Source organism: Nuphar pumila, chromosome 4, assembly GCF_984573655.1.
Source record: "Nuphar pumila chromosome 4, dmNupPumi1.hap1.1, whole genome shotgun sequence".
Classification (NCBI taxonomy): Eukaryota; Viridiplantae; Streptophyta; class Magnoliopsida; order Nymphaeales; family Nymphaeaceae; genus Nuphar; species Nuphar pumila.
Genome location: NC_143252.1, coordinates 104144851 through 104172001, shown reverse-complemented (window position 1 = coordinate 104172001; position 27151 = coordinate 104144851). Strand labels below are relative to the sequence as shown.

Genomic DNA, 27151 nt, shown 5'->3' with positions numbered 1-27151 from the left:
TTAACAAATTACAAAAGCCACTGTTTTCGTTAAAGAAATAAAGTTTGGAATAGTGCAATTGACCCCCCTGTTTTCATAATTCATGTTTCAAAGATATGTTTGGTCGGGCCAGTAAACAAGCTGAGCTCGAGCTGTTCGGGCTCGGGTTATTAAGGGTGAACCTTTGCTTGAATTTGGCTTGGCTTGTGAGCTCATCACCAGCCAAGCTGATCATGAGCATGCTCATTTTCTAAAAAAAATGTTTTATGTTCTTTAAAATTTTTTAATTCATTTAATTTATTATATATATTATATATAATACAGTGTGTGTAGGAGTAGGTGACAGCTGCTAACTAATTTTCGAGCCAACTGCCAGCTAACTGTGTTTTTGAAAGGTTTTTTTTTTATGTTCTCCTTAAGTCTGATCATATAGATGTGATGTGTTGTACATGCTTGATTTTATGATAATCTACTTTTGGATCATTCTATTTTCATACACAAGTAAGCTTTTATAAAGTTTAAAAATCAATGATATAAGATTTTCATAAATATTCAAGCCTTAAAATCATAAATTTTATCGAAAATACATTATCCAAGTGTCGCTCCCTACTCAATTGACCATGTTGAATGCATATGTATGACCAAATTTAAGAAAAACATAAAAAAAACTCCTTCAAAAACTTGGATAACTAGAAAAGTAATTAGCAGCTACCACTTTATATAATTCTACTTGAGCTTGCCAAACTTCACCTATTCATATTCAACTTGAATTCCTAAAAGGCTAGAACGAGTTGGCAGCCCAAGTCGAGCTGAGCCAGATAGAGAGCTCTTAGTCTTGTTTGCATCCCTATTTAGTGTGAAAAGATCAGGCGCAATATGATTGCACAAATATTTGGGCACTAAGCACCTGATCACCCTCCATCTTGGGGACAGGGCTTAATGCACAAATATTTGTGCAATTATATTGCCGATCCCGACTCCTATTTAGTAGGGGTGGCAAAACCTGACATGACCCGCCAACCCGCCTCTTAGGCGGGTTCAGGTTTGAAAAAAATGAACCCGTTTAATAAACGGGTCGACCCGCCTAACCCATTTATTAAACGGGTCGGGTTCGTGTTAGGGGTATGCCAACCCGCCTGACCCGTTTAATAAACAGGTTAGGCGGGTGGGTCAACCCGCCAACCCGTCTGCCAACCCGCCAACTCGACCCATCAACCCCCCAACCCGACCCGCAAACCTGAGAACCCGTTTACCCGACCCAACCCATTTATTAAATGGGTTGGCGGGTCGTGTCGGGTTACCTGTTTATTAAACGGGCCGGGTTCGTGTTTGCCACAGCCGACCCGTTTAATAAACGGGTCGGGTTCGGGTTGAGGTACCCACCAACCCGACACGATTGCCACCCCTACTATTTAGTACGATCATCATTGCCGTTTTTGTTTAATGAAATAGTGACTAGAGTGCTCTCATTGTTGATGTGTTTAACAAGAGGCGTAAAACAAAAAAATAAGATAATAAGATGACACAAATTGTCTTATGAAAAATACATTTTATACTTAGGCTTAAAACAAAAAAAAAGATAATAAGATGACACAAATTGTCTTATTGAAAATATATATCATTTTATACTTAGAAAAAATATTATGTATGCCCGTGTTTGCAGTCGAAATGATGGGTTTCTCTGCAATCAAACAAGGACTAAGATTGACTTGTTTGCTGTTGTGTCCATATAAAAAAACATGATATTGCTGGTTCTACTAAAGCAATGCCGGATATTAGTAGAGGAAATTAAGCTTTATAACATGATATTACTGGCTCATGTATGCACTAGAGGATACCAAATGAGGCCCCTTTTATACCTCGGACCCAAGTGAAACCAGACTCAGACTTGAGATGCTAGTACTGAATCCAGATCTGGGTTCAATCGAACCCACCATGAGAGAAACCATACCCAGATCCTATAAAGATTACATGAACCAGACTCGGATCATACCCGATAAATTTATATTTTTTATCTTTTTTATATTGAAAATTTGTGTATCTTAGTTGAAACTTGGGTCAGGCCCAGGTCTGGTATGAAAGTTTACAAACCATACCCCGCTCCATATATTAGGTCTGACCCAGATTCTATTAGAACCTTCATATTTATCACCAAACCCTAACCCTATAGGGTTTGGTACATGTGGGGGTCCGGGTCAAATCCGACCCATTGATACGCCTACTTGCAGTACATTCAAACAAAGCAAGCGGTTAAATATATGATAAAGGCAGTTTCCTCTAAATTCGTCCTGCGTAAAGAAAAAGAAAAAGAAATTGTTTGAACAAAGGTGGCTAGGGAAATTGGAGTTTTCTTTAGTTTCCAACGGCCGAAATCCTCACCAACAAGCTATCCAACGTTACACAGAGAGTGAGAGGGAGACAAGGGGGTTGCCTCACATCTCCTCTTCCCTTCCAGCATCCCTTCTCGGCGACCTAGCATTTTGGGTCATTGAGGTATAGTTGGTAAATGCTTGTGGAGAGAGAGAGAGAGAGAGAGAGCATGCAGCAAAAGGCAACGGCGAAACATCGCGATCGGGAAGATGCGTAGGGTGGTGTGCCTGTCGTGATGGATTGGTGGGACGCTTCTCTCTCTCTCTCTCTCTCTCTCTATATATATATATATATATATATATATATATATATATATATATACCTGTGAGCCAGCATCCGACAGGGCTTCTCTCCGTACCGTTTCACTGAGGAGAGATGCGAGCGGGAAAAGCAGGAATCAGAGGAGCTCTCTTCTCGCGGCAAATCGCTGCTGCCCTACTTGCTCTCTCTCTCTCTCTCTCTCTCTCTCTCTCTCTCTCTCTCTCTCTCTCTCTCTGTCTCTGTGTGTGTGTGCGTGTGTGAAGGGAGGACGGGAGGTGGAAAGATTATGGGTTTCCGGCTGATACAGTGCACCTACAAAAGAAACGCCCTTCCCCACTTCCGCTCTCGCCCTTCTCTGGTGGTTGGCAAGTGATGTAGCTCGCTGAAACGACGCGGCCTTCATGACCATCTCCTCCCACCTTCTCCAAATAGCGGGGGGAAGAAATATATGGCTTCTCTTCCGCTTCACTCCGTGAGATTTCACGTTCCGATGGGTTTTCTGGCGATGAAAGGCCGCCTCTCCTGAAAAAACGGCAACTTTTCCGGTGACTCCGACGGATTCTTCCGCCGGTGATTGAAAGAATCGGCCACGCGGGTGGTTTCTAGTTCGCCATTTCGGTTTTCTCTGCATAATGGAAGAAGAAATCGGGGGCGAGTTTCGATTTTTGTATCTCGTGCTAGGGTTTTGTGCGACCCTGTTTGGGTGGTAGCTAAAAGCGGGGATTTTGCTGAGAAAAATCACGTTTTTTTTCCTTACTTTCGGATTGCCAGACTGGGGTTTCTGATTTCCTATGCGGATTGCTCTCTATGGCCTACAGATAATCATCTTCCATCCGCGGTTTCCTTCTGCTAACTTGTTGGTAGGATCTGAAAATGAACTGATTTGAAAAGAAGATGAGCGGCAACAGAGTTCTTTTGGCAATTCTGGGGCTTGCTGTGTGTTCCCTCTTTCTGGATTTGAGATTCAGAGAGACCTTGAGCCCTTCTGCAGTGGGATTGATGGAAATTGGCAGCAAAAACCGGCGTTTCCTGGCTGGTAGAGTCGAGGACCTTGTTGCAGAGTCCCCGGCCCCTTCTAGCGTCTCTACCGGTGGAAACCGTCCGAGAAGATTGGTTCTGGGTGTGGTGTTTGGTGTCCTTACTGGTTTTGTCGCCGCGCTTTCTGTCACCGGATTGATAAGGGTCTCTGTTCTGTACATGAGCAGAACCCCTATCCTGAAGGGCCCTGTGAATTTCTGCTCAAAGATTACCCCAAAGATGCTTGCTTTCCTCCGCGAAGAAGCTGCATTAAGTGACTCCCAATTGCTGGGAACCAGTCTAAATGGGAAGTGCTACAAGGTCGTCCTCGAGAATGGATTTACCGTTGCCATCAAGAGAATCGAACTGGTGAACCGAGCAGAAACACCGAGCAAGTCTGCTAAGAGAAGGATTCATAGGAATTTGGAAGTTCTGGGCTGTTTGAAGCATAGAAACTTGATGAGCTTGCATGCGTATGTCAGCCAATTCGATCGGTACTTGCTGGTTTACAATTACATCCCGAATGGAAGCCTTGAGGATGCAATGAAGAAGGTCAGGGCGAAGCAGCTTGGTCTCAATTGGGAGATCCGTCACAGAATCACAGTTGGGGTTATCAGGGGACTTCAGTTTCTTCACTTTGGTTGCAGCCCCCGGGTTCTTCACTATGATTTGAAGCCGGCAAATGTGCTGCTGGATGATGACTTTGAGCCGAGGTTGGCAGATTATGGGCTGGTTGGTCTAATGCATGAGACTGGTAGAGCTGCTGCGTATGTTGCACCAGAGTGTCTCCAGAGCTGCAGGTATACTGAGAAGAGTGATGTGTTCAGCTTTGGGGTGATCTTGGCAGTGTTGCTTACGGGACGAGACCCTGTGGATCCCTTCTTGGGCGAAGAAGGCAGTGGTAGTATGGGAAGGTGGCTGAGACATTTGCAGCAGGCCGGTGAAGCACGTGAAGGGTTGGATAAGGACATTGTTGGGGATGAGGGAGATGAAGAAGAGATGCTGATGGCTGTGAGGATCGCGATAGTTTGTCTATCTGACATGCCTGCTGACCGCCCTTCGAGTGATGAGCTCGTTCCAATGCTCACCAAACTGCACTCTTTTTGAAGGTATTCTCTTGCTCAACCTTTTTATGGCTTCGAGATTTTGAATTACAGTGTATGAATTGTGATAATTGCCTTTGGCCGCTTGTTTTGGGGGGCCCAAACTGTCAATGTGAAGTTCTGTTATATAGCAAAAATGCAGGCTAGATCTTTTTCATCTTACTCTGGTTTTTCATATGAAGATTATGTCGATTCCTATTTGCTCTGTTTTATATACTACAAATATATGCTTATATAGCATAATTGAGTAAAATTTTTACATTCTGAAACAAATATCTATCAAGGAACTTTAAGACAGCATCATTCAGACAAGTGATGCGAGGAGTTGGGGGAGACGTTTAGTTTGTCATTAATGAATAAAGTTTAGATTAAGTCCATTTTCATGACTGATACTAGCATGAACGACCGCCTAGTATCCAACACCAAAGTGACCAACTAGTGCCACTAGGGCCAAGCCACCGATTGATCAATTTCTATTTTAGAGAGAGCTGGATGGTTAGGTCGCACTATCATAACTGAGGGGTGTTGTGTTTGAATCACATGGGGGTTATCCCCCAGCTTGCCTATCAAACAAAGTGGGAATCTTTTGGTGATCAACTTATGCTGAAGCATGCAGTGGCTCTGACTTGAATTTTAAAATGTCGGTAGAATTATCTGTTTTCTTCAATTTATACCTGCCAAGATACTAGAAGATGACCTGCTTTTTTAAAAAATATTGCTATAATATCGTGATATTTTTGTTCCTGGCAATATTTTGAAAATATAGGCTAGCTTGAAATAGCCTATATTAAAGCGATATTTTCAAAATATCGCCGATATAGGTGACACTGATTTGCAGGCATCACGTTGCCTATGTGCTTTGTGTGTCCAAATTTTTTCATTATCGAATAGTCATGAAAATGGAACTTTGCCTGTTGTAATATGATCTTTCAAGACCACCCTCCAACCTGTTGATATTGTAAGTTTGTAACCATTGGTAAGACTACAAAAACTGACCATAGCAATCACCATTCTGCATCCCCATAAGACCTCACTCCTAGCCCTAGTGGTACAAGAACTGAGCTGAATCATCGACAGATCAGGCCTTCTCCTTGGCTCATCAGGCTTTAATGGGCCTGACCCAATGCCCGCTCCTGGTAGTATGGAATGCATGTCGATATGACGACCTAATTGAATATGAAAGTAGATATGGATTGGCGTAGATGCCCTAGCTAGCCTATGAGCTATGACCAAATCATATCCATATCATATGGATGTAGATGTGGATTGACTCAGACCTGTAAACAACCTGTTTTCAGCCATAGTAACTGGAGAGAGAGAGTGAGAGAGAGAGAGAGAGAGAGAGAGAGAGAGAGAGAGAGAGAGAGAGAGAGAGAGAGAGAGTTTGCTCTTTGAGTTTAAACAAAGTTGGTAAGTCCGGAATGTAAAACAGGATGCCATTGTGGTCTGCCATGGTTGCCATCAAATTTAGCTACACACACACAGTTGATGTTTGCCCTTTGGGTTTAGACTTTAAACAAAGTTGCCATGTTGGTAGTTCAGAGGAATGTAAAAAGAGGATGCCATTGTGGTCTGCCATGGTTGCCATCAAAGGTAGCTTTTGTAGCTTTACAGAGTGTAAAGATGCTGGCCCCCGTGAAGGCCTTTTGAGGCATTTTTCAGACTGTAGAAAAGCAAATATAGAAAAGTAAGCTCTGTCATATGCACGTATTGCAGAAGAACCAAAACCGTTAAAAAATGAGATAGCCCATTCTACTGTGCTGGTTCCATAACTAGCACTTTGTGCTGGACAATCACATACTTGATACTTCATTGGGGTTTGTAAGCCCATGCCGCTGTGCGGGTTCCATCGTTCGCACTTTGTGCTGGACAATTCACATACTGCTTATCATCTTCATCCCATCCTTGGATTATATCAGCATCATCCAGTTTTTTTTTTTCTCTAGATAGAAAAACTGCCACTGAGGTCTTTTTTTTTTGGATAATCCAAGGAACCCCGCACCTTGGCTGGCCTCCGGTTGGTAAAACCCTTAAGGTCTCCCCTGCCCACCGGGGAGTACACCCAGCTTCGACCTTACGGCAAGGGATGCCACCCATGGGTTTCAAACTTGTGACGTCCCGTCAAGGTGACATTCACAAGTCACCCTGGGGAGCCCTTGTGGGCAACTGCCACTGAGTTCTTTGGTGTAAAACTCTAGGTCTCTCTTGCCCACTAAGGAGTACACTCGGCTTAGGCCTTGCGGCAAGTGATGCAAACCCATGGGTTTCAAACTCGTGACATCCTATGAACTTGGTAAAGTTGGCAAGTCACCGTACCAGATAAGCGAAGCCCTCATGGGCAAGATGTCCTCTTTAGTTTTTTTATATCCAAAGTCTCTAAGAGCTCTTATTGGCACAAATCACATGTTTTTCCAATATCTATCATGGATTATCCTCCTTTTTCAAGATAATCCATGATCATATCTTCAATAAAAAAGAATTCCTTCCCCACCCCCTCTCCTTTTTTTGATGGTCATCAGACAGATTCTTTGCATAAAGAGCAATGCATGCTCATCGTCCTATAGGCTCGGAATAAATTGGACTTCCTCTTCTGAGAAATGATGTAGAAAATCAAATTGGTTAATCAAATTTACAATCTTTGTAGTTTATACGAAACCCATTGGCAATATGGAAAATCCAAAAAAGAAAACCAATTATTGGCTGGGCCTATTAGCCAGACACACATATCTGCAGAATCATACTGAACGGGTCTAATTATGCTCGTGGGCACTAATTAATTCAAACAATGATCTACCCTGATTCAAGGCCACTAATTGGTACTGAAAGTTCTTGCATATGATAAGAAGCCAGCTGACTGTATCTAGGGGTATCAACGAGTCGGATCTAGTTTGGACCCAGGTGAGTTTGAACCAAGATCTGACTTTGAGGTATGGTACCAGGTCCGTCATAAACCATACCCATCCTTGAAAGGATTACATGAACCAAACATTGTCCATACCTGGTAAAATAATAATGTTGTCCTTTTTATATTGAAAAATCATGGGTTTTAATTGGAACTCAAGTTGGACCCAGGTCTGGAATGAAATTTCACAAACCATACCCAGCTCTATATATTAATTGGACCCTTTGGATCTAACCCAATTTCTAATCGAACCTCCTTCATTATCACCGATGTGAGCCGATATGTACCACTCATTTTAGATTCTTAGACACATTGCTCTCAGATAGTGGCATCTGTTGTCTGGAGCAACGTTGTCAGTATCCGAATCAGACCTGTATCGTTTGGCCAACGATTCAGGTGAATCCTCCGATACAGATTCTCAAGTAAATCGTTCTGAATCGGTCAAAAAAAAAGTATTACATGTCAATCAGAACGTGACAAGTGTTAAAACCATTAAATTAATATTAAAAATTAATTTTATGTTATTTTTATATTTATTAAAAATTAGCCGATTCAGGTCAGTATCGTATCACTTTTCGGGCGACCAAAAAATAGTTCTCAGGTTCTTAAATGACAATCAATCTCATGCTGTTGGTACCATGCCTGGAGACATCTATATTAATTGGAACCTTTGGTAATTGTGAAACCCTATCCAGTCTAAGCGCACAAAATTAGGTGCAGGTCTTATTGACACGATAAAAGTATCATGTCATTAAATGAGAAAGAAATGTGTTAGAGAGACATTGAACTGGTCCATGTATTAATCGGACCTTCGGATCCAGACCTGGTTCTTAATTGGTTCTTCTTATTTGTCACTATACTCGGACCCTATAGGGTTTGGTCCGGGTAAACCCGACCCGTTGACACCCCTACCAAAGAGCCTTGAGTGGGCCCCAACTGTGCCATGGTTGTTCAACTCATTTCTACTTCTACCTTCACAGCTATAACTCACTTGGATTGACTAGGTTCTCTACTCAGTCCATGTGCACCCAGGGGACTATCAGCATATCTTTGATCATGTTATGTATGGACATAATATCATCTGAGAGTCCCTAAACAGTTTTATGGTAAAGTCCATGTTTCCCATGGTTTGGAAAGTCTTTCTCATCATTGTCTAAATTACATATAGGCACCCAATATATGGCAAATTTATGTTTCGCTGCCTCATATTTCAAGTTTTAAGATGGGCAGACAACCTTTTAAACATTTGCACTTTTTTTATTCACTTAAGTCCAACCAACTTTGGGTAAATGACAATTTGACCCTTTTTTTGTAAATGACTTTGGGGTGAATAAGTAATTTCAGAGAGAAAGAGTAACTCAGGCAGTCATTTGACCAATTTCTTGAAAGGTTAAGCATCTATCTTGAATATTTAAAACCCGAGGCAGCTAATCATAAATTCTCCATATGGTGGGTGCCTATATGTAAATTGCCATAAAATATATATTCACGATATCCTTAGCCTTTCCCTCTGATGGAGAAGACTCAATTTTCCAACCAAAGCAAAAATGAATTCCTGGCTAAATTGAGAAGGGTATTTCTCAAACACAATAGTTATCAATATTGGGTCCCTCGTGACCACACCTTATCCAGACAAAAAAATCTCTGGACACGTGGCCTGACGTGAATGTCATCATTATCCAAGTCACCAATTAGATCCAAGATCATGGATTTATATCTCCTGCAAACTAATGCCAGTAGCATCAAGGACCTCTGATCTCTTGATCTCACAGCAAAGCCAAAACTGCGATCAAAATGCAGGCAGTTCTAGGCCTTTCAACACCCATATCGATCACAAGAACCAAAAACCCTGTGCCACGGACGATCGCCAAGCCAAGGAAGAACATCATCCTCCCCCGTCCATGGGTCGCCGCAGCCGCTGAACCTTCTACAGTTGACTACAGCTCCACAACTTCGTAAGCTGTCTGTATTTCCTGTTTCTTTATTTTGGTGCAGTAAGCAAGCACCATATTCGATCCAACAGCTCTCGAACCCCAACACAGCCTTACTTTCTGATGTTCCTCTTGCAAATACGATGCCTTCAAGAATTTACATCTTTTGTTTTTGTGCAGTGTCTTTCCAGCAGAAGCATGTGATGTGGTAGGAGGAGAAGCCTGTGCAGCTTACATGTATCCAGAAGTGAAGCCCACAGCAGAAACAGACAGTATCAGACAATGCCAAAACATCACTGAGGAAGCTGACAGAGAATACCTTGAGTACAACGAGCCCAAGACGTAAGCTGTTGTAGCTGTCATCTTTCCTGTGCTTATTCAAAACTATAGTGCTGGTAAACCTTTACTCACAAGTGTTTACATGCTTCAGGGTGTTTCCAGGTGAGGCTTGCGATGATCTCGGGGGAGAATTCTGTGAAGCAGAATACCAGATGGGAGTTCATAAATGAAAACACTGTCCAAGTAATCACTTTCTTCATGGCTTTCCCTGTAAGGTTATTTGCCATGGCAACAAGATAGTAGTATGTAGAAAATCACAGGGAGAGATGGTAGTTGTACTATTTCCTCTCAATAGAACTACAATATTAGCTTTGGTACTTGAACTACTCTTCTCAAAATAAAAGTGAGCAGTTTGGCATAAATCAGAAACCCACATCTACAAACAAAGCCTATTGTAAACCACAAAAGCGCCTCAGGCAGGATATCAGAAAAGAAATTCTGTGCTGAGCCAGTTAAGCATAAGCTCACACACTTTGGAAAACTCGACAAGAAACAAAACAGCAGATCTATTTCACTCAGATTCTTGCATGAATTAGAGCAAACCTATGTCACCTGGGTACAGGTGCGGGTACAGGTACGACATGACAATTCCAAAAAATGCGAGTACGGGAACGCGGCTATATATATATATATCTGAAATATATGTTATAAATTTAAAATATAAACTTAGAAACTGAAAATATAATTATAAATTATAAATTGAATACAAACTTGTATTTACGGAGGATAAAATGGTGTGTCCAGGTGTCAATGTGTGTCGACATGGGTACGGAGGGCAAAATAGAGTGTCCGTGTTGTTAAAATGTGTCTCCTAAAATCATTATTGTAAATATAAATATATATATTTATATACATAGAGATACATTTACATATAATATATTATATGTACATATCTCTCTCTCTATATAAATATATATATTTATATATTCTTACCCGAAAAGGGTATTCTTGTAATTTTCTGTTTTGCGCATATTCCATTTGGAATATGTTATAATTTTCTTATTTATTTTTTTGTTATTCTTTTTTACTTTTTTCTTTTTATTTTTTGTTATTATTTAATGTGCATTGGGGGTCCCCCAATAGAGTCGTTGGGGGCTCCCAACGACTCCTTTGGGAGCCCCCCCTTTGCACCTTTTGACACTTGTATAAATAGGGGTGTTCCCCCCTTGTAATTCCTAAGCTTGAGAGTCTCAAGCATTTGTTCATTTTATGAAATACATGCATTATTGCATGTTTATTATTTTTACGCTTTTTGCGTATTTTGTTCAAGTGTTGTGAGGGTGTCTTCGTACACTTCTTTTATAAAGTATTTGTGCTTGTATGCGTATTGTCTCTTCATAGACAATTTCACATGGTATCAGAGCGAGGTTGGTGATAGAAGATTGTGGGATCCTCTTCTTTTCAAGTACCTCGAAAAGCGTGCCTTCGGACCTTTGGAGGTTGAAGTGGTGGATCTTGCTTCTTAAATATTTTAGAAGAATCTTGCGCAAGCTAACATTTGGGATATTGTGTTGGTACGCCATTTTACTCTTTCTCTCTACTTCATAATGGGCAAAAAAGAGTCTCACTTTACTCTTGGCTTCAAATTAAATGGGTCCAACTATCATATTTGGGCCGGAAACATGGAGGCTCACATAAAAGGGAAGGGGCTATGGGGTTATGTGCAAAGCACAATTCCGGAACCGGAACCCAAGATAACCGTGGTAAACGGAAGTGAGATCAAGATTCTTGAAGGAGAAGAAAGGGTTAGAGCTCTTGAAGAGTATTCTAAGAAGCATGATGAGTGGGAAATGAAAGAATTCAAGATTCTTTCTTGGTTCTTCTCATCCATTGAAACCAAGATTAATGCCAACAATATTAAATTCAAAAAGGTATCGGAAGCTTGGCATTATCTTGAAAAAATGTATACATCGAGGGGCCTATCTCATAAGTATTATCTTCAAAAGAAGGCTCTCTCTCTTACTCAAGGTGAAATGACTATTAGGGAATATTTTGCCGATCTTTCCTCCGTTTGGGATGAGCTTGTCATACTTGAACCAAAATGGAGTGGAGAAGCAATTGAACTCCGTCACAAGCAACTTGAAGAAGATCGGTTCTTCAACTTTTTGAATGGGCTAAGGCCCGAATTTGAGCAAATAAGGTCCTCTATTCTATCCTCTTTTTCTCCTCTCTCTCTTGAAGATGTACTCACCAAATTAAGTGGTGAGGAGACTCGTATGAGTTTATGTAAACAAGGATCAAGTGTTCTTATGGTTCCTTGTAATCATGAAGAAAGTAATGAGGTCAATGCCGTATCAAGACCCGAGAACAATGTAAGAACATATCGTCCCCCTCATTTTAAACCACAAAATCAAGGTGAAAATGGTGGGCCAAGAGGAAAAAGGGACTATAGCAAAATTATTTGTCATTTTTGTAAAGAACCCGGACATATCAAACTCATACGTCCCAAATGGAAAAAGCTTCTCACAATGGCTACCACCGGTGTTCCACAAAAGGAGGAGGCATCATCAAGTGAGTCACTCTCTTTAAATCAAATAGTGGAAGCCCTTCAACCCCTACTCAAGGGAGCTACCTTCGGTGCCGCCGTGTCTACCTCATCTCTTCCAGGTAAAGTCTCTTGGCTTTTGGACTCCGGTGCATCTTTTCATATGTCCCCAAACATGTTTTCACTTTCCGATTTCTCAAAAAATGTTTCTCCCTCTTTTGTTTCCACTGCGGATGGAACATCTCTTGAAATTAAAGGTATAGGTAATTCCGAATCTCAAGATTTTTTTATTCCAAAAATTAGATTTATACTTAAACTAAACTTAAATCTTCTCTCTGTTTCTCAACTCTCGGACCATGGCTGCGATATTAAGTTCTCTTGTGATAAATGTTTAATACAGGATCGCCGGTTCGGGAAATTGATTGGGGAAGGCTTTAGAAAAGGAGACTTATACTATATGGAATCTCTTCGAGTTCCAAAATCTTTTTGTAATGTGGCCCAAAACAAAGATATAAATGTATGACACAAAAGACTTGGTCATCCTAATATCACCAAGTTGTCTTATTTGCATTTTGCAAAAGACCTATGTAAAAGTTTATTTTCTTGTAATGAGTGTATTCTCGAAAAAATGCAAAGTTTACCTTTTGAGCAAAGAACCATGTTCTCTTCTAAAAATTTCGAAATTGTTTATTCGGATGTTTGGGGACCCGCACCTGTGACTTCAAAATGAGGCTTTTCTTATTATGTCATTTTTGTGGATGATTTTTCCAGATATTCATGGATTTATTTTCTTAAGTTCAAACATGAAGTTTTTTCGTGTTTTAAAACCTTTCATTCAATGATCAAGAATCAATTCAACAGTAATATAAATGTATTTAGGAGTGATTCTAGAGGGGAATATCTCTCCAATCAATTTAAAGTATATATTGAGGATCATTGAATTATCCATCAAAGGTCTTGTCCTAAAACCCCTCAACAGAATGGGTTGGCCGAAAGAAAACATAGGCACATCATTGAGACCACTAGGATCCTTCTTATTTCCCAAAACATTCCTAAATTTTTTTAGGCAGAAGCAGCTCTTGCTTCTGTTTATCTGATAAATCGTCTGCCATCTAGGATATTGGGAAAAATATCCCCTTTTGAGATTTTATATAAACTTGAACCGGATTATAATAGGTTACGAGTCTTTGAGTGTAAGTGTTTTATACTTACGGATAAGAATGACAAACTATCTCCCAAAGCTATCCCTTGCACCTTTCTTGGATATTCCGAAACTCAAAAAGGGTTTCGTTGTTATGATCTTCGAGATGATAAGTTATATGTCTCTAGAAATGTAACTTTTTTGGAAAATGAAAGTGGATTTGAAAAAAATGTTTCTCAACAAGAAAATTTTGATTATTCCTTCTTATTTGATCTATTGTCTAGAAATGATGATATATCTAATGATGATAATGTATCATCAAATCACGATGAGGAAAATGATGGTGACGTTGGTGAACATAACTCACTCAATGAACAAGAAAGTAGACTTTCAAGTGATCCTATAACCTACTCTCGTAGAAACCAAGACACCTTTAGAAGTGCTATTGACCAGTATAGTGAGCTTGTTCCTACTATCAACCACCGGAGATCTGAAAGGAGTAGAAGACCTCCAACTCGTTTTGTTTCTTTTGATTCTTTCTCACCCCGATATAGGGCTTGCCTTAGTGCCATTCACTCTTATTTTGAACCAAGAAATTTTGAAGAAGCCAAAAAATATATAGAATGGCAAGAAGCTATGCAAAATGAACTTAATGCCCTTAAAAGGGTTGAAACTTGAGATTTCCAAACTCTACCCATAGGAAAGAAAACTATAGGTTGTCGATGGGTTTTTAAGGTTAAAACTAAAAGCGATGGATCCTTGGAAAGATATAAAGCTCGTTTAGTTGCTAAAGGGTATGGGCAAGAGTATGAAATTGATTATGAGGAAACTTTTGCCCATGTAGCCCGAATGGTTACAGTTAGATGTCTTATTACTATTGCATCTATTAAAAATTGAAACATTTTTCAAATGGCTGTGAAAAATGCTTTTTTAAATGGTGATCTTAACGAAGAAGTATATATGGATGCTCCACCAGGCATGAAGATTCCTAAAGATAAAGTTATTCGTCTTCGTAAGGCCCTCTATGGTTTGAAACAGGCCCCCAAGGCCTGGTATGACAAGTTTACCAGTGTAATGTTGGAAAATAGTTTTTTCTCATGTTATACTGACACTGCTCTATTTACCAGAAGATCTAATGCAGGAATTGTGATTCTATTACTCTATGTTGATGACATGTTAATTACAGGAGATGATGTTCAAGGAGTCAAGGGTATTAAGTCTGTCTTGACTTCAAAATTTGAGATGTCAGACTTGGGTTTTCTGACATATTTTCTTGGAATTGAGGTTGCCTATTCGCAATGTGGTTATTTTTTATCTCAGTCTAAGCTTGCTTGTAAAATTATTGACAGATCAGGAATTTGTGATGACAAAGTATGTGAAACTCCTGAAGTCGTGGGATCAAAAATGAAGATTGACGACGGTGTTCCCCTAACCGATCCTACTCCTTACAGGCAGCTGGTAGGCTCTCTACTGTACCTTAGCATTACTCGACCCGACTTGTCGCATGCTATTCACATCGTCAGTCAGTTCCAGCACGCTCCTACAACCGTTCATATGAGTGTTGTCCTTCGCATCATCAGATATTTGAAGGGAACAATGAACAAGGGAGTATTTCTAATTTCTTCCTCTGAATTAAAATTGCTTGCTTATACTGACTCAGATTGGGGAGGTGAACCTAGTAATCGTCACTCCACCACTGGTTTTTGTATTTTCTTAGGAGAATCTTTGATCTCATGGCGATGTAAAAAGCAACAGAAGGTCTCTTTGTCATCCACTGAAGCCGAATATAGAGTCATGACATCTACCACCATGGAAATTGTATGGATTTGACGTCTTTTGGAAGATATGGGAGTGGTTGTCAAAGAACCAACAAAGTTATGCTGTGACAATAAAAGTGCAATCGATATTGCCAAGAACCACACCTTTCACAAGCGAACAAAGCATATAGAGATGGATTGTCATTATGTTAGAGAAGAATACTTGAAGAAGGTCATTGATCTACCATATGTGACGTCTGAGTATCAACTTGCCGACTTCTTCACAAAAGCTCTATGTTCGCCCAGATTTCATTTCCTTCTTGACAAACTTGCGGTTATCACACCGTAAGTTTGAGGGGGGGTGTTAAAATGTGTCTCCTAAAATCATTATTGTAAATATAAATATATATATTTATATACATAGAGATACATTTACATATAATATATTATATGTACATATATCTCTATATATATAAATATATATATTTATATATTCTTACCCGAAAAGGGTATTCTTGTAATTTCCTGTTTTGCGCATATTCCATTTGGAATATGTTGTAATTTTCTTATTTATTTTTTTGTTATTCTTTTTTACTTTTTCTTTTTATTTTTTGTTATTATTTAATGTGTATTGGGGGTCCCCCAATAGAGTCGTTGGGGCCCTCCAACGGTCACAAATGTGACCGTTGGGAGCTCCCAACGACTCCTTTGGGAGCCCCCCCTTTGCACCTTTTGGCACTTGTATAAATAGGGATGTTCCCCCTTGTAATTCCTAAGCTTGAGAGTCTCAAGCATTTGCTCCTTTTATGAAATACATGCATTATTGCATGTTTGTTATTTTTACGCTTTTTGCGTATTTTGTTCAAGTGTTGTGAGGGTATCTTCGTACACTTCTTTTATAAAGTATTTGTGCTTGTATGCGTATTGTCTCTTCATAGACAATTTCACACGTGTGACATAGGAGCAAACCCAAGTAAGCATGTCTTAGATGAAAGACCGCCTTCATGGGTCATCCAACAGCATCTGAGGGAAACTGCAGAAAATATCTTCAAGCTAACAAATTTTCCAGTATGTCGGAGACACCAATAAGGAAGCAACATGTGCATGGACCTTTCAGCCAGAAACAATGTGAATCAGTCCATTGATCCAAGCATGACAAAGTTCAAGAGCTGCTGCAGTTCATTGAGTTCTTGGACTTGGTTGTGTTCCCCGTGAAGACCAAACAGGCTGCAAGCATGAAATCAGAACTACAAATACTAGCAGAAACTTCATAGTTTGTAACAGAAACTATTAGGGGGTGTTCGATTAGCGGACAATGCTGGACAAGGACACCATGTTCTGTCCATTCCTGTCTTGACCCTGTTCAGGACAGTTACATGGTGTCATTGTCTAACATTTGCATTGACCACGTTGGAACACCACTGTCCATGTGTCCCGCATTTGATTCATCATCATAGACAACTTGAACAAAATTGTTTAAAATTTTTATATTTTGATAAAAAAAAGAAACTCATATTTTAAGCATAAAAAATTAGATTTAGCATGCATTCAATCAATAAATTGCAAAAAATAGGAATTAAAATATAAAACCCTTAAAATCTAAACATACCTAAAAAAATTGAATTTAGCATCATTCACTCAATAAATTGCAAAACCATGGATTAAAATAAAAAAAACCTAAAATCTAAGCATACCCCAAAAAATGAATTTAACATAATTCACCCAATAAATTGCAAAAATAAAGAATAAAAAACCCTAAAAATAAAATCTAAGCATACCAAAAAACACGGATTTACCATCATCCACTCAATACGTTGAAAAAATAGGGTTTAAAATACAAAGACCTCTAAAATCCAAGGATACCAAAAACAAAGGATTTAGCATCATTCACTCAATAAATTGCAAAAATATGGATTAAAATAAAAAAACCCTAAAATCTATACATATCTGGAAAAAAACAGATTTTGCATGAATACACTCAATCAATTGCAAAAATAGGAATTAAAATTATAAAAAAAAACCTTAAAATCTAAGCATACCCAAACAAAAGTTCAAATTTAGTATCATTCACTCAATAAATTGCAAAAATAGCGATTAAAATGCAAAACCCCTAAAATCTAAGCATACCCGAACAGAAAAACATCAGATTTTGCATGCATTCACTCAATCAATTGCAAAAACAAAGGTTAAAATGCAAAACCCCGTAAAATCTAAGCATATGTGAAAAAAATCGTATTTAGCAAACCTTAACCCGAGAGAGAAAGAGAGAGAAAAGGAGAAAGAATCTACAAGAGAGAGAGAGTACCTCTCATGATAGGAGCATAGGACGCCGGAGAGAAGTGGGGGAGGAAGCAGTCATGGTGGTGGGGCGTGGGAAGAGGCATCGGGGTATACACCCCGAAGCTTTTTTCTTTTTGTCCACTTTTGTCTGCCCCACTTTGTTTCAATTGGTAGGGGCGGAACAAAGCCGGACGACAAATCAGCGTCTGCGGGACGCACCATCTGCACTGTCTGCACACCCAATGTTTGCATGGGCATGCGACCATGCATGGGGCCCGAAACGGCAGGCATCCTGCAAATGAGTGTTACGCCTATTCAAACGCCCCCTTAAGTATCAACCATACACCCCTGAACAAGTTGATAATCCACAATAAGTCGTCAAGGATAGTGAAGCCTACATCCTACAAAGAAATACTCTCTAGGGGTGTCAATGGGTCAGGTTTGACCCAGACCGACCCGTACCAAACCCTATAGGGTCAGGGTTTGGTGATAAATAAGAAGGCCCGATTAGAATCGGGATCGGACCCGAAGGGTCCAATTAATATATGGAGCCGGTTATGGTTTTGTGAAATTTCATATCAGACTGGGCCCGACCTGAGTTCCGATTAAGATCCACAATTTCTCAACGTAAAAATGCTAAAAAATATTATTTTACTAGGTATGGTCCAGGTCTGGTTCATGTAATCCTTATATGATCCAGGTATAATTTCTCTTATGGTGGGTCCAATTAGACCCGGTATCATCATCTCAAGTCAGGTTTGAGTCTGGTTTCACATGTGTCTGAACCAAACCCGACCCATTGACATGCCTAATACTCTCAAGGAAAATGACTGGTGTATACCAGATCATAATTCATGATGTTATCTATGAAAATCTAAGACCCCAAAATGGTGTGTTTCCACATTTGAAGGTCCGACTTTTTTTACAAAAAAATGTTAATTCTCAAAATACTGCTGACTTTGTAAGCAGGGAAGAAGTACATTGCTAACTTGGTTTCTGGTTATTGTGCTTACCCCTATCAATCAGCACTTCACTACTCCAAACAGATAACACAGACAAACTCAGCACCACAAGCATAAATGTAATTGACAGAAGAATCACCTACTAGTAATGCATAACCCACAGCTTAACTAGTTGGATCATTTCTTTTTGAGTTTTTTCTTCAATTTGAATGAAACCTCAAAAATAGAACTTCATTGAGGAAAAAAAGAGAAAATAGAATGAGAGCAAAAAGGGGAATAAGGCAAGATGACTAGCCCAAGGAGAACAACTACAGTAAGTAAAAGTAACTAAGCTAGGCCATGCAAATGTAATTTGGCTTACCTGAGCATAGTGCCCAAGCAAACATGAAATCTAGTGTATACACCTTATCATACCAATATTAGCATGAAAATATGATATTTATGAGATTTTTCCATTTCCTAACAAGTCAACCACTTTATGATTCTTCACGCTGCTTCTCCCAACTATTATGTGTGGACTAGCATGCTACTTAATAGTTGGCCTTCATGTACTTCATCCCACATTCACATTCCAATCAACTGGCCTATAGAACATAAGAGTGCAAGATGCATGTGTCTGGCCATTCTTTCAAAATTGTATAGCCTTACTATACTGAACCATTTTTATGGTTATATTCCTGTATAAGGATGAACTGAAACTAATAGAAGTGAACAATAAATTCTATTCTCACCCATGATGGTCTTTTGTCCTACAGATGGCATTGATCTGCCGCTAGTATCTCCTGTTTCCAAGAAACATTAATTTCAGCAAGCATCTGTTTTCGTCCATTTAACCAATAATTGTGAGAAAACTTTGTCTATCTTAGTTTGTGTATGACTGAATATAAAAGGAAGATTAGTGTATGGTAACTGGGCAAAGTAATGAAAGAAAAAAAAATCAGAACTGAAATATCAAGAAAGTATAGAGATAAAACAGTAAAGATTCACCTTTCATTCAGTATTGAGCAATACCAGTCATTCCTGGTGGTAAGATACAACCTTAGTAGCTGGATGCTTCGCTTTGGGATACAATTCCAACCCCCAAAGATTGATCCTGCCATTCGGCTCAACTAAATTGCAGCTCAGTCCTAATGAGAGAAGTTTGCTCCAATAATACAACTATTGTGACAACAAATAAGCACACTTTATGTTCTGAGCTGCAAAAGATAGCACACCGAAAGAAGTCAATATCAGGCTTGTTTATATATACATGAAATAAAAGCAACTACAATGACAGCCAGCATAAAAACTTAGTCACACCCTATGAATATGAACCAATATGAGAATTTCGTTGGGGCGTTCCCTACTGAGCGACGCGCTGTACTCTATAGGCCCGGAGGCGATGATAAATGGGCAAAGGTTGCTAGGTCGTCGCCCAGAAGCGACGCGTCACACCGGCGCCCGGGTGTAGTGTCAAATAGGCAAGGGTTCCCTCACTTTGTTGGACGGGTGGGGGTAAAGAAGATAGTTCAAGACCATAAAATTAGGTTAGCCACTTGGAACATAGGGTATTTAACCGATAAGTTGGTAGAGTTACTAGATGTTATGTGTAGGAGAAAGATTAATATTTTATGTCTACAAGAGACCAAATGGGTATGTGAGAAAGCAAAAGTGATAGAACCTTGGGGATATAAGATTTAGTATACAAGAATAAATAGGAATAAGAATGGAGTAGGGATTGTTATTAGTCGTGAGTTTATAGATAATGTAGTTGAGGTCCGTAGGAAGGGTGATAGGATTTTACTTATTAAATTAGTATTAGGTACGGATATTATTAATATTATTAGTGTTTATGCACCTTAAGTAGGTTTAGATGATTCCATTAAGCGTCATTTTTGGAAAGATTTAGATGGAGTAGTACAAGGGATATCCTATGGAGAAAAGCTTTTCATCGGCGGTGACCTTAATGGACATGTAGGCATTAGTAGGGATGGATTTGAGAGTAACAATGGAGGCTATGGTATAGGAGAAAGAAACGAAAGTGGAGAAAGGATTTTAGATTTTTGTTTGTCCTATGATATGATCTTAGCAAACACTTGGTTTAAGAAGATGGAGTCTCACCTAGTAACATTTAAAAGTGGGGTTAATACGAGTCAGATAAATTTTTTCCTACTTAGAAAGAGAGATAGGGGTTGTTGCATCGATTGTAAGGTTATACCGGGAGAAAGTGTAACTACACAACATAGAGTCTTAATTTTAGATCTTAGAATTATAAAAGGCTGCAAAAGGGATAGACATAGGATAGATCCTAGAATTAAATGGTGGGCACTGAAAGGAGCTAAACAAGGAATGTTTATAGAGCAAGTAGTTAAGGAAGTTGATTGGTGTCTTGGGAAGGATTCAGAATCAATATGGAATAAGATAGCGGGTGGCATGAGAAAAGTGGCTAAGGAGGTATTGGGTGAGTCTAAAAGCGGTGCATCGCTAGGTAAGGATATATCATGGTGGAACGAGGATGTCAAATTAGCTATAAAGGTTAAAAAAGAGTGTTATAGAAATCTAAATAAGAGTAGTGATAATGAGAATTTGGAGAAGTATATGATAGCCAAGAAGGAAGCTAAAAAAGTAGTTCGAAACGCGAGGGATAAGGTATATAAGGAGATTTATGACAAGTTGGATACCAAAGAGGGCGAGAAGGATATTTATAGGCTTGCAAAGATGAGAGATAGGAAATCGAGGGATCTGAGTATGGTTAGATGTATCAAAGATGAAACGCAAAGGGTTTTAGTCAAAGATGAGGAGATTAAGGAGAGATGAAAAGATTATTTTGATAATCTATTTAATGAAAGTCATGCTCAGGATCTTGGAGACTTCTCCATTCCTTTTCATGAGATGAATCGTGACTTCATGTGCAAGATTCAAAAGAAAGAAATTGCAGAGACTTTGAAGAAAATGAAATCAAGAAGGGTAGTTGGCCCAGATGGTATACCTATCGAGGCTTGGAAATGCTTGGGTGAGAAAGGTTTAGAATGGTTGACAAATCCTTTTAACAAGATTTGACGGACAAATAAGATGCCTAATGAGTGGAGGAAGAGTACTTTGGTGCCTCTATATAAGAATAAGGATGATATACAAGATTGCACAAACTATCGTGGTATAAAACTCATGAGTCATACTATGAAACTTTGGGAGAGGGTGATTGAGTATAGGTTGAAGAAGGTTGTCATGATATCAGAGAATCAATTTGGTTTTATGCCTGGAAGATCAACTATGGAAGCTATACATCTTAGACAACTTATTGAGAGATATAGAGAGAGGAACAAAGATTTGCATATGGTTTTTATTGATTTGGAGAAGGCATACGATAGAGTATCTAGGGATGTTCTCTGGTGGACAATGATGAAGAAAGGTGTTTCTCTCAAGTACATTAGTATAATTAAAGATATGTACAAAGGAGTAGTAACCAATGTCCGCACTTGTGGAGGGGTGACAACCAATTTTCCTATAACGGTTGGGTTACATCAAGGATCTGCATTAAGCCCTTTCCTATTTGCTATAGTGATGGATGAGCTTACGAGATCAATTCAAAAAAATGTGTCGTGGTGTATGTTGTTTGCTGATGATATTGTTTTGATTGATGAGTCTAGAGCTGGGGTTAATGCTAAGTTAGAATTATGGAGACAGACATTGGAAGCAAGAGGTTTTAAGTTTAGTAAGAGTAAGACAAAATATATGGAATGTCGGTTTAGTAAGCAACGAAGTAGTAATGGGAGTGTAGTGAAGCTTGGTGAGCAAGAAATACCGGTGGATGACTGTTTCAAATATTTGGGATCTATCATTCAAAAGTATGGAGAAATTGATGGAGATGTAAATCATAGGATAAAGGTTGGGTGGATGAAATGGAAAAGTGCAACTGGAGTGTTATGCGATCGTAGAATGCCTTTGCGGTTGAAGGAAAAGTTTTATAGGGCGACAATTAGGCCCACTTTACTATATGGTATGGAATGTTGGGCTGCCAAGAGACATCATATTAAAAAAATGAGTGTAGTTAAGATGTGTATGCTTAGATGGATGTATGAAAATACAATAAAAGATAAGATTCAAAACGAAGAGATACGTAAGAAGGTAGGCGTTGCATCCATTGAAAATAAGATGAGAGAGATTCGTTTACGGTGGTTTGGAACTTTGGACATATTCGGCGAAGGCCTAATGATGCTCCAGTTAGAAGGATGGAGAAATGAGAAAATATATTAGTTAAAAGAGGTCGGGGTAGGCCTAAGAAGACTTGGATGGAGATGATAAGAAAGGATATGAATGCTTTGAACCTCACCGAGGACATGGCATTGGATAGAAATGATTGGAGGAGAAGGATTCATGTGGAAGACCCAGAATGATTTTCTTTTTTGGTTCATATCGCCGACCCCAATTGTTTTGGGATGAAGGCGTAGTTGTTGTTGTTGTTTGTTGTTGAAGAAGCAACTACAATAAATAGCATGTAATGATGTAATCCATATCAACTTCACAATAAAGTGAAAAAAATTTACCTGTTTGATAGACCTAAACAGATCACCAGATTGACAAAAACAATAACCCCTGGATCAGGAATCAGCAGAGCACATATACAGTGGATGTGAATGGTGTCAGGTCTCAAATTTCCACATGTAGATCCAACAAGCAGTCTGATTCCCAAACAATTCAACATGGCCAGCAATGGCAAGGAAGCCTCAAAATTATATTCTCTATTGTCCACGCAGCTAGGCTGACACACGAAGGAAGAATGGCCATAATGATGTAAAAGAGCAAGTTGAAAAATACCACAAAGCTCTTGTTTTCATGGTGTACTCTCTGATGCTCGAAAAAAACTGCACCAGTTAGAAAGTACAGACTTCCTAACACATTGTGTCACTGTGGCTGGGTATCAAAGTCTATCCCAACCTCCACCCAGGCAGGTAAATGACCTGAGCTAAGAGTTACTCCCACAAGAAGCTTCCTCTGATATTTGTTTTGCTAGATTCTCAGCCTCGTTGACATTGCCTATTTTATGGTGCCCATCAACCATTGTGCTCAAAGTAGCTGCATCAGGTGTAAATCCATTTTCTACCATGTGCTGTAAAAGCCGAGTCGCTTCATCCATATCACCTGCTTTGCAAAAGCCCTCAATCAAGGTTCTATATGTAGACATCTCAGGTTTGATTTCATATTTTACGATTTCATCGAATAACCTAAGAGCTTTGGAAACTTCTCCTATGCTGCAAAGAACACCAATGAATTGATCATACATAGCCTTGTTCAGTGTGATGTCATTGGATAAGATCTCGTCATAGAGCTTCAAGGCCTTAGATGAGTTTGCTTCTAGGCAAAGAGCACGAATAAGAACAGAACAAACTGCTTCATCAACTTTACGACCCTTAAGCAACATCTCATCAAACAAATGAAAAGCTTGTACCATGCTTCCAACTCTGACATATCCATCTATCAGAGATGTATAAACAACAGCATCAGGCACTAATTTCCTCTCCTGCATTTCTTCAAACAGGCGACAAGCTTCCTGCATGTTGCTTGCCTTACAGTAGCCATTGATCAGAGTTCCATAAGTCACCTCATCAGGCAGAACCTGCTTAGCTACCATCTCTTCTAGCAATTGCCCAGCCACCTGAAGCTTCTCGAGCTTGCAGTAACCACCTATCAGTGCATTGAAGGAACGAGTTATCATTGGGAAACCTTTGTGGGACATTGCCTCAATCAATTCAAGGGCCTTCTCCATGTTCCCTTCCGAGCAGCAGCCATGAACAAGAGCATTGTATGCGAACTGGTCCAATTCAATGCCTTCCGATAGAATCACATCATAAAGCCTCAATGCTTCTGCTAGATTTCCTGATCTGTAGTAACCTTCAAACATTATTGTATAAGTCCAACTATCTGGTTTTACACCTTTTTCTGTAATGATTTTTAGCATCTCTTTAGCCCTCAAAATGTCACCGGATTTCAGGAGGCCATCAATGAGGGCATTATATGTGACAATATTGGGCTTGATTCCTTTAGCGCACATCTCATCATGCAGTTGGAGGGCTCTCTCCATATTACCCTGCCTACAAAACCCCGATATCAAACCAGTGTAAGTGAAAACATCAGGAGCGAGGTTCTTCTCATCCAGTTCAGCAAAGACCTTCATGGCCTCTTCCGTCTTCCCAGCCTTTGCAAGGCCATGAATCAATACACTGTAGATCTGCACTCCAGGAATGACGCCTCTCACAAACATAGAATGGAAAATAGAAAATGCTTTTGTCATGTTCTCTGCTTTGCAGTGGCCACCTATAAGGGTCGTATAGATGACTTCATTTGGAGCTAAACCCCGAGCTATCATGTCCTCAAATATTTCATCTGCCTTATCCATTTGCCCAGCCTTACAGTAGCCATGAACAAGAGGCCCATAGGTATACACACTGGGTGTCAATCCTCTTTTCATCATTTCCTTCAAGTAAGTAGCTGCAGCTTCCATTTTTCCTGCTTTGCACAAGCCATTTATAAGAGCATTGTAACAAAACGCATCAGGAAGAACACCTCTGCTGGGCATCCTATTGAATATTTGCTGCGCCTCTTCAATTTTACCTTCCTTGCAATATCCAGCGATCAGTGTCGTGTAGATAACAGGATTTGGTCGCACTCGCGCTCCCTCCATTGTCTCCAAAACCCCACTAGCTAGTTTTGATTGCCCAATTCTGCATAGCCCATTGATTATCACACTGTAAGTAACCACATTCGGAGGTATACCCAACTTCTTCATTTCATCAAACACCTCAAGTGCCTTAGAAGAATTCTTCGTACCACAATGTCCCTCAATAAGTGAGTTATAAGTTGAAGTGTCTGGCTTGTATCCCTTTTCGATCATCTCGCTCAAGAGTTCATGGGCTTCCTTCATCCTCCCAATCTTACAAATACTATTAATGACGATATTATATGTGACGGCACTCATTTGCGTTCCAGACTCCCCCATCTCTCGCCAAATCTTGAGTGCCTCTTCGACGTCCCCTTCTTTCACCAATCCATTGATCAAGGACGTGTAAACTACAGAATCCGGCTTCAGACCCATGCTGCGCATCTCATTTAGGTACGATTTCGCCTCCTTTGATCTCCTTCCTTTACACAACCAATTCACAAGTATGCCATACGTGTACCCATCAGCAACCAAACCCTTCTCCCCCATCTTCTTCTTCATCTCTACAGCTTCATCAATGGCGTCCGCTTGACACAAGCCACCGATCAACGAATTGTAAGACACCGCGTTCGGCTCGCACCCCTCCTTCGTCCCCATCTCTTCGAAAATCCTCTTGGCGTCACCAATCTTCCCAATCTTACAGAAAGCATTGATCAGAATGGTGAACGTGTACACATCAGGATTCACTCCCGCGCCGAGGATATCGTCGTAAACCTTCCAGAAGATGTCCATCCTATTGGCCCTAAGAACTGATCCTAAAAGAGAATTGCAGAAACGCCGGCCAGGAGTAAAACCTCCTCTTCTGCACTCGAGCAAAGCCCTAGCTGCATCATCCACCCTACCCGAACCCACGTACAGATCCATCAGGATCTCGAATGCCGCACCGTTGGAACCGAATTTCCCGTTCTCGCTCGCGACGGAGGCCAGGATCGCGGCAGAGCTGGCCGGCTCGTGCGCGCGGACCATCCGTTCGGCGACGGCTCTGGCCAGCCCAAACATGGAAGAATTGCACAGGAAAACAAGAAGAAAAGAGAAGGAAACCAGGGTTTGCGGGGAACGCATCCTCTTCTCGGACCAATTGAAGAAGTCGAGGAGGCGCCGGGGATCGGATACCTGGTTGCGGAGGAGGACGTCCTCGACGACATCCGGACGAAGATGCGATCGGAGATCGGAGGAGGAGCTGAGGAGGGATTGCCAATTGCCGTGGCGGAGGAGGCCGCAGATGTTCCCCGCCAATTTCTCGCCGTTGTTGCGATCGGACGCTGCTTCTTTCCCTGCGACGACGTCGCCACCTCCGAGGAGCGCGCCGGAAGCGGATCGGATGCAAAATCCTAGGGTTTTATTGGCGCGGGAGAGAAGATTAGGGTTTCTGAAGAGGGAGAGGGAAGCTCTCGCTCTGGGATTCCTCATCTACACCAGAGAGAGAGAGAGAGAGAGAGAGAGAGAGAGGATGGAGCCTTCTTTCTGACGAAACGGGTCGGGTACAATCAATTCCATGATCTTATATCCAATTTGAGGAAAAACAAAAAAAAATGGATTTTTTTTCATGAAAGACGGAAAAACCACCCGGAACTAAGGAGAGCAGATCAGCCTGATCAGGTGATCTGCCAAATCTCTTTATGGAAAATGATTTGACATCCTCACCGTCCACAAATTGCATAAAGACCGTAGGGGGGGGGGGGGTGTTCGTAGGATGAAGCAATAGACGGTGAAGACGTCAACTCACTTTTCTTAAAGCGATTTCACGGATCACCTGATTTGCTCTAGAGAGTAAGAGACCTGGCCGTAGGGTTGGGAAACAACATGGCAAGCTTGGTTCAGCTCAGCCTGTATAAACTCGTTTTACATATTATATATTATATATTTTATACATATTATATTTATTTTATACATACATTATATGTATTTCATATACATATATTTTTTCTAT

At 40.2% G+C, this 27151-nt stretch overlaps 3 protein-coding genes across 3 annotated transcripts in view; 2 read left to right on the top strand and 1 right to left on the bottom strand.

The window, feature by feature from the left end:
- Positions 1-4884, top strand: part of LOC149840399 (ADP-ribosylation factor GTPase-activating protein AGD3-like) — a 29682-nt gene extending 24798 nt beyond the window's left edge. Inside the window, exon 21 of the mRNA XM_090005062.1 lies at positions 3496-4884. Coding sequence (XP_089861188.1) covers positions 3496-4734 — 1239 coding nt within the window. The 3' untranslated portion in view covers positions 4735-4884. The remainder of the gene's footprint in view (positions 1-3495) is intronic.
- Positions 4885-9166: 4282 nt separating this feature from the next.
- On the top strand, positions 9167-10221 carry LOC149840398 (light-regulated protein, chloroplastic-like). The gene is made up of 3 exons (XM_090003147.1): positions 9167-9587; positions 9744-9905; positions 9994-10221. Exons 1-3 carry the CDS (start codon positions 9427-9429, stop codon positions 10070-10072), a joined length of 402 nt encoding a protein of 133 aa, XP_089859273.1. The 5' UTR covers positions 9167-9426; the 3' UTR covers positions 10073-10221.
- Positions 10222-19496: 9275 nt separating this feature from the next.
- Positions 19497-26698, bottom strand: LOC149840397 (uncharacterized). The gene is made up of 2 exons (XM_090003146.1): positions 23051-26698; positions 19497-19723 (listed from the first exon to the last, which is right to left on the bottom strand). Exon 1 carries the CDS (start codon positions 26629-26631, stop codon positions 23470-23472), a length of 3162 nt encoding a protein of 1053 aa, XP_089859272.1. The 5' UTR covers positions 26632-26698; the 3' UTR covers positions 19497-19723; positions 23051-23469.
- Between the last annotated feature and the right edge of the window lie 453 nt (positions 26699-27151).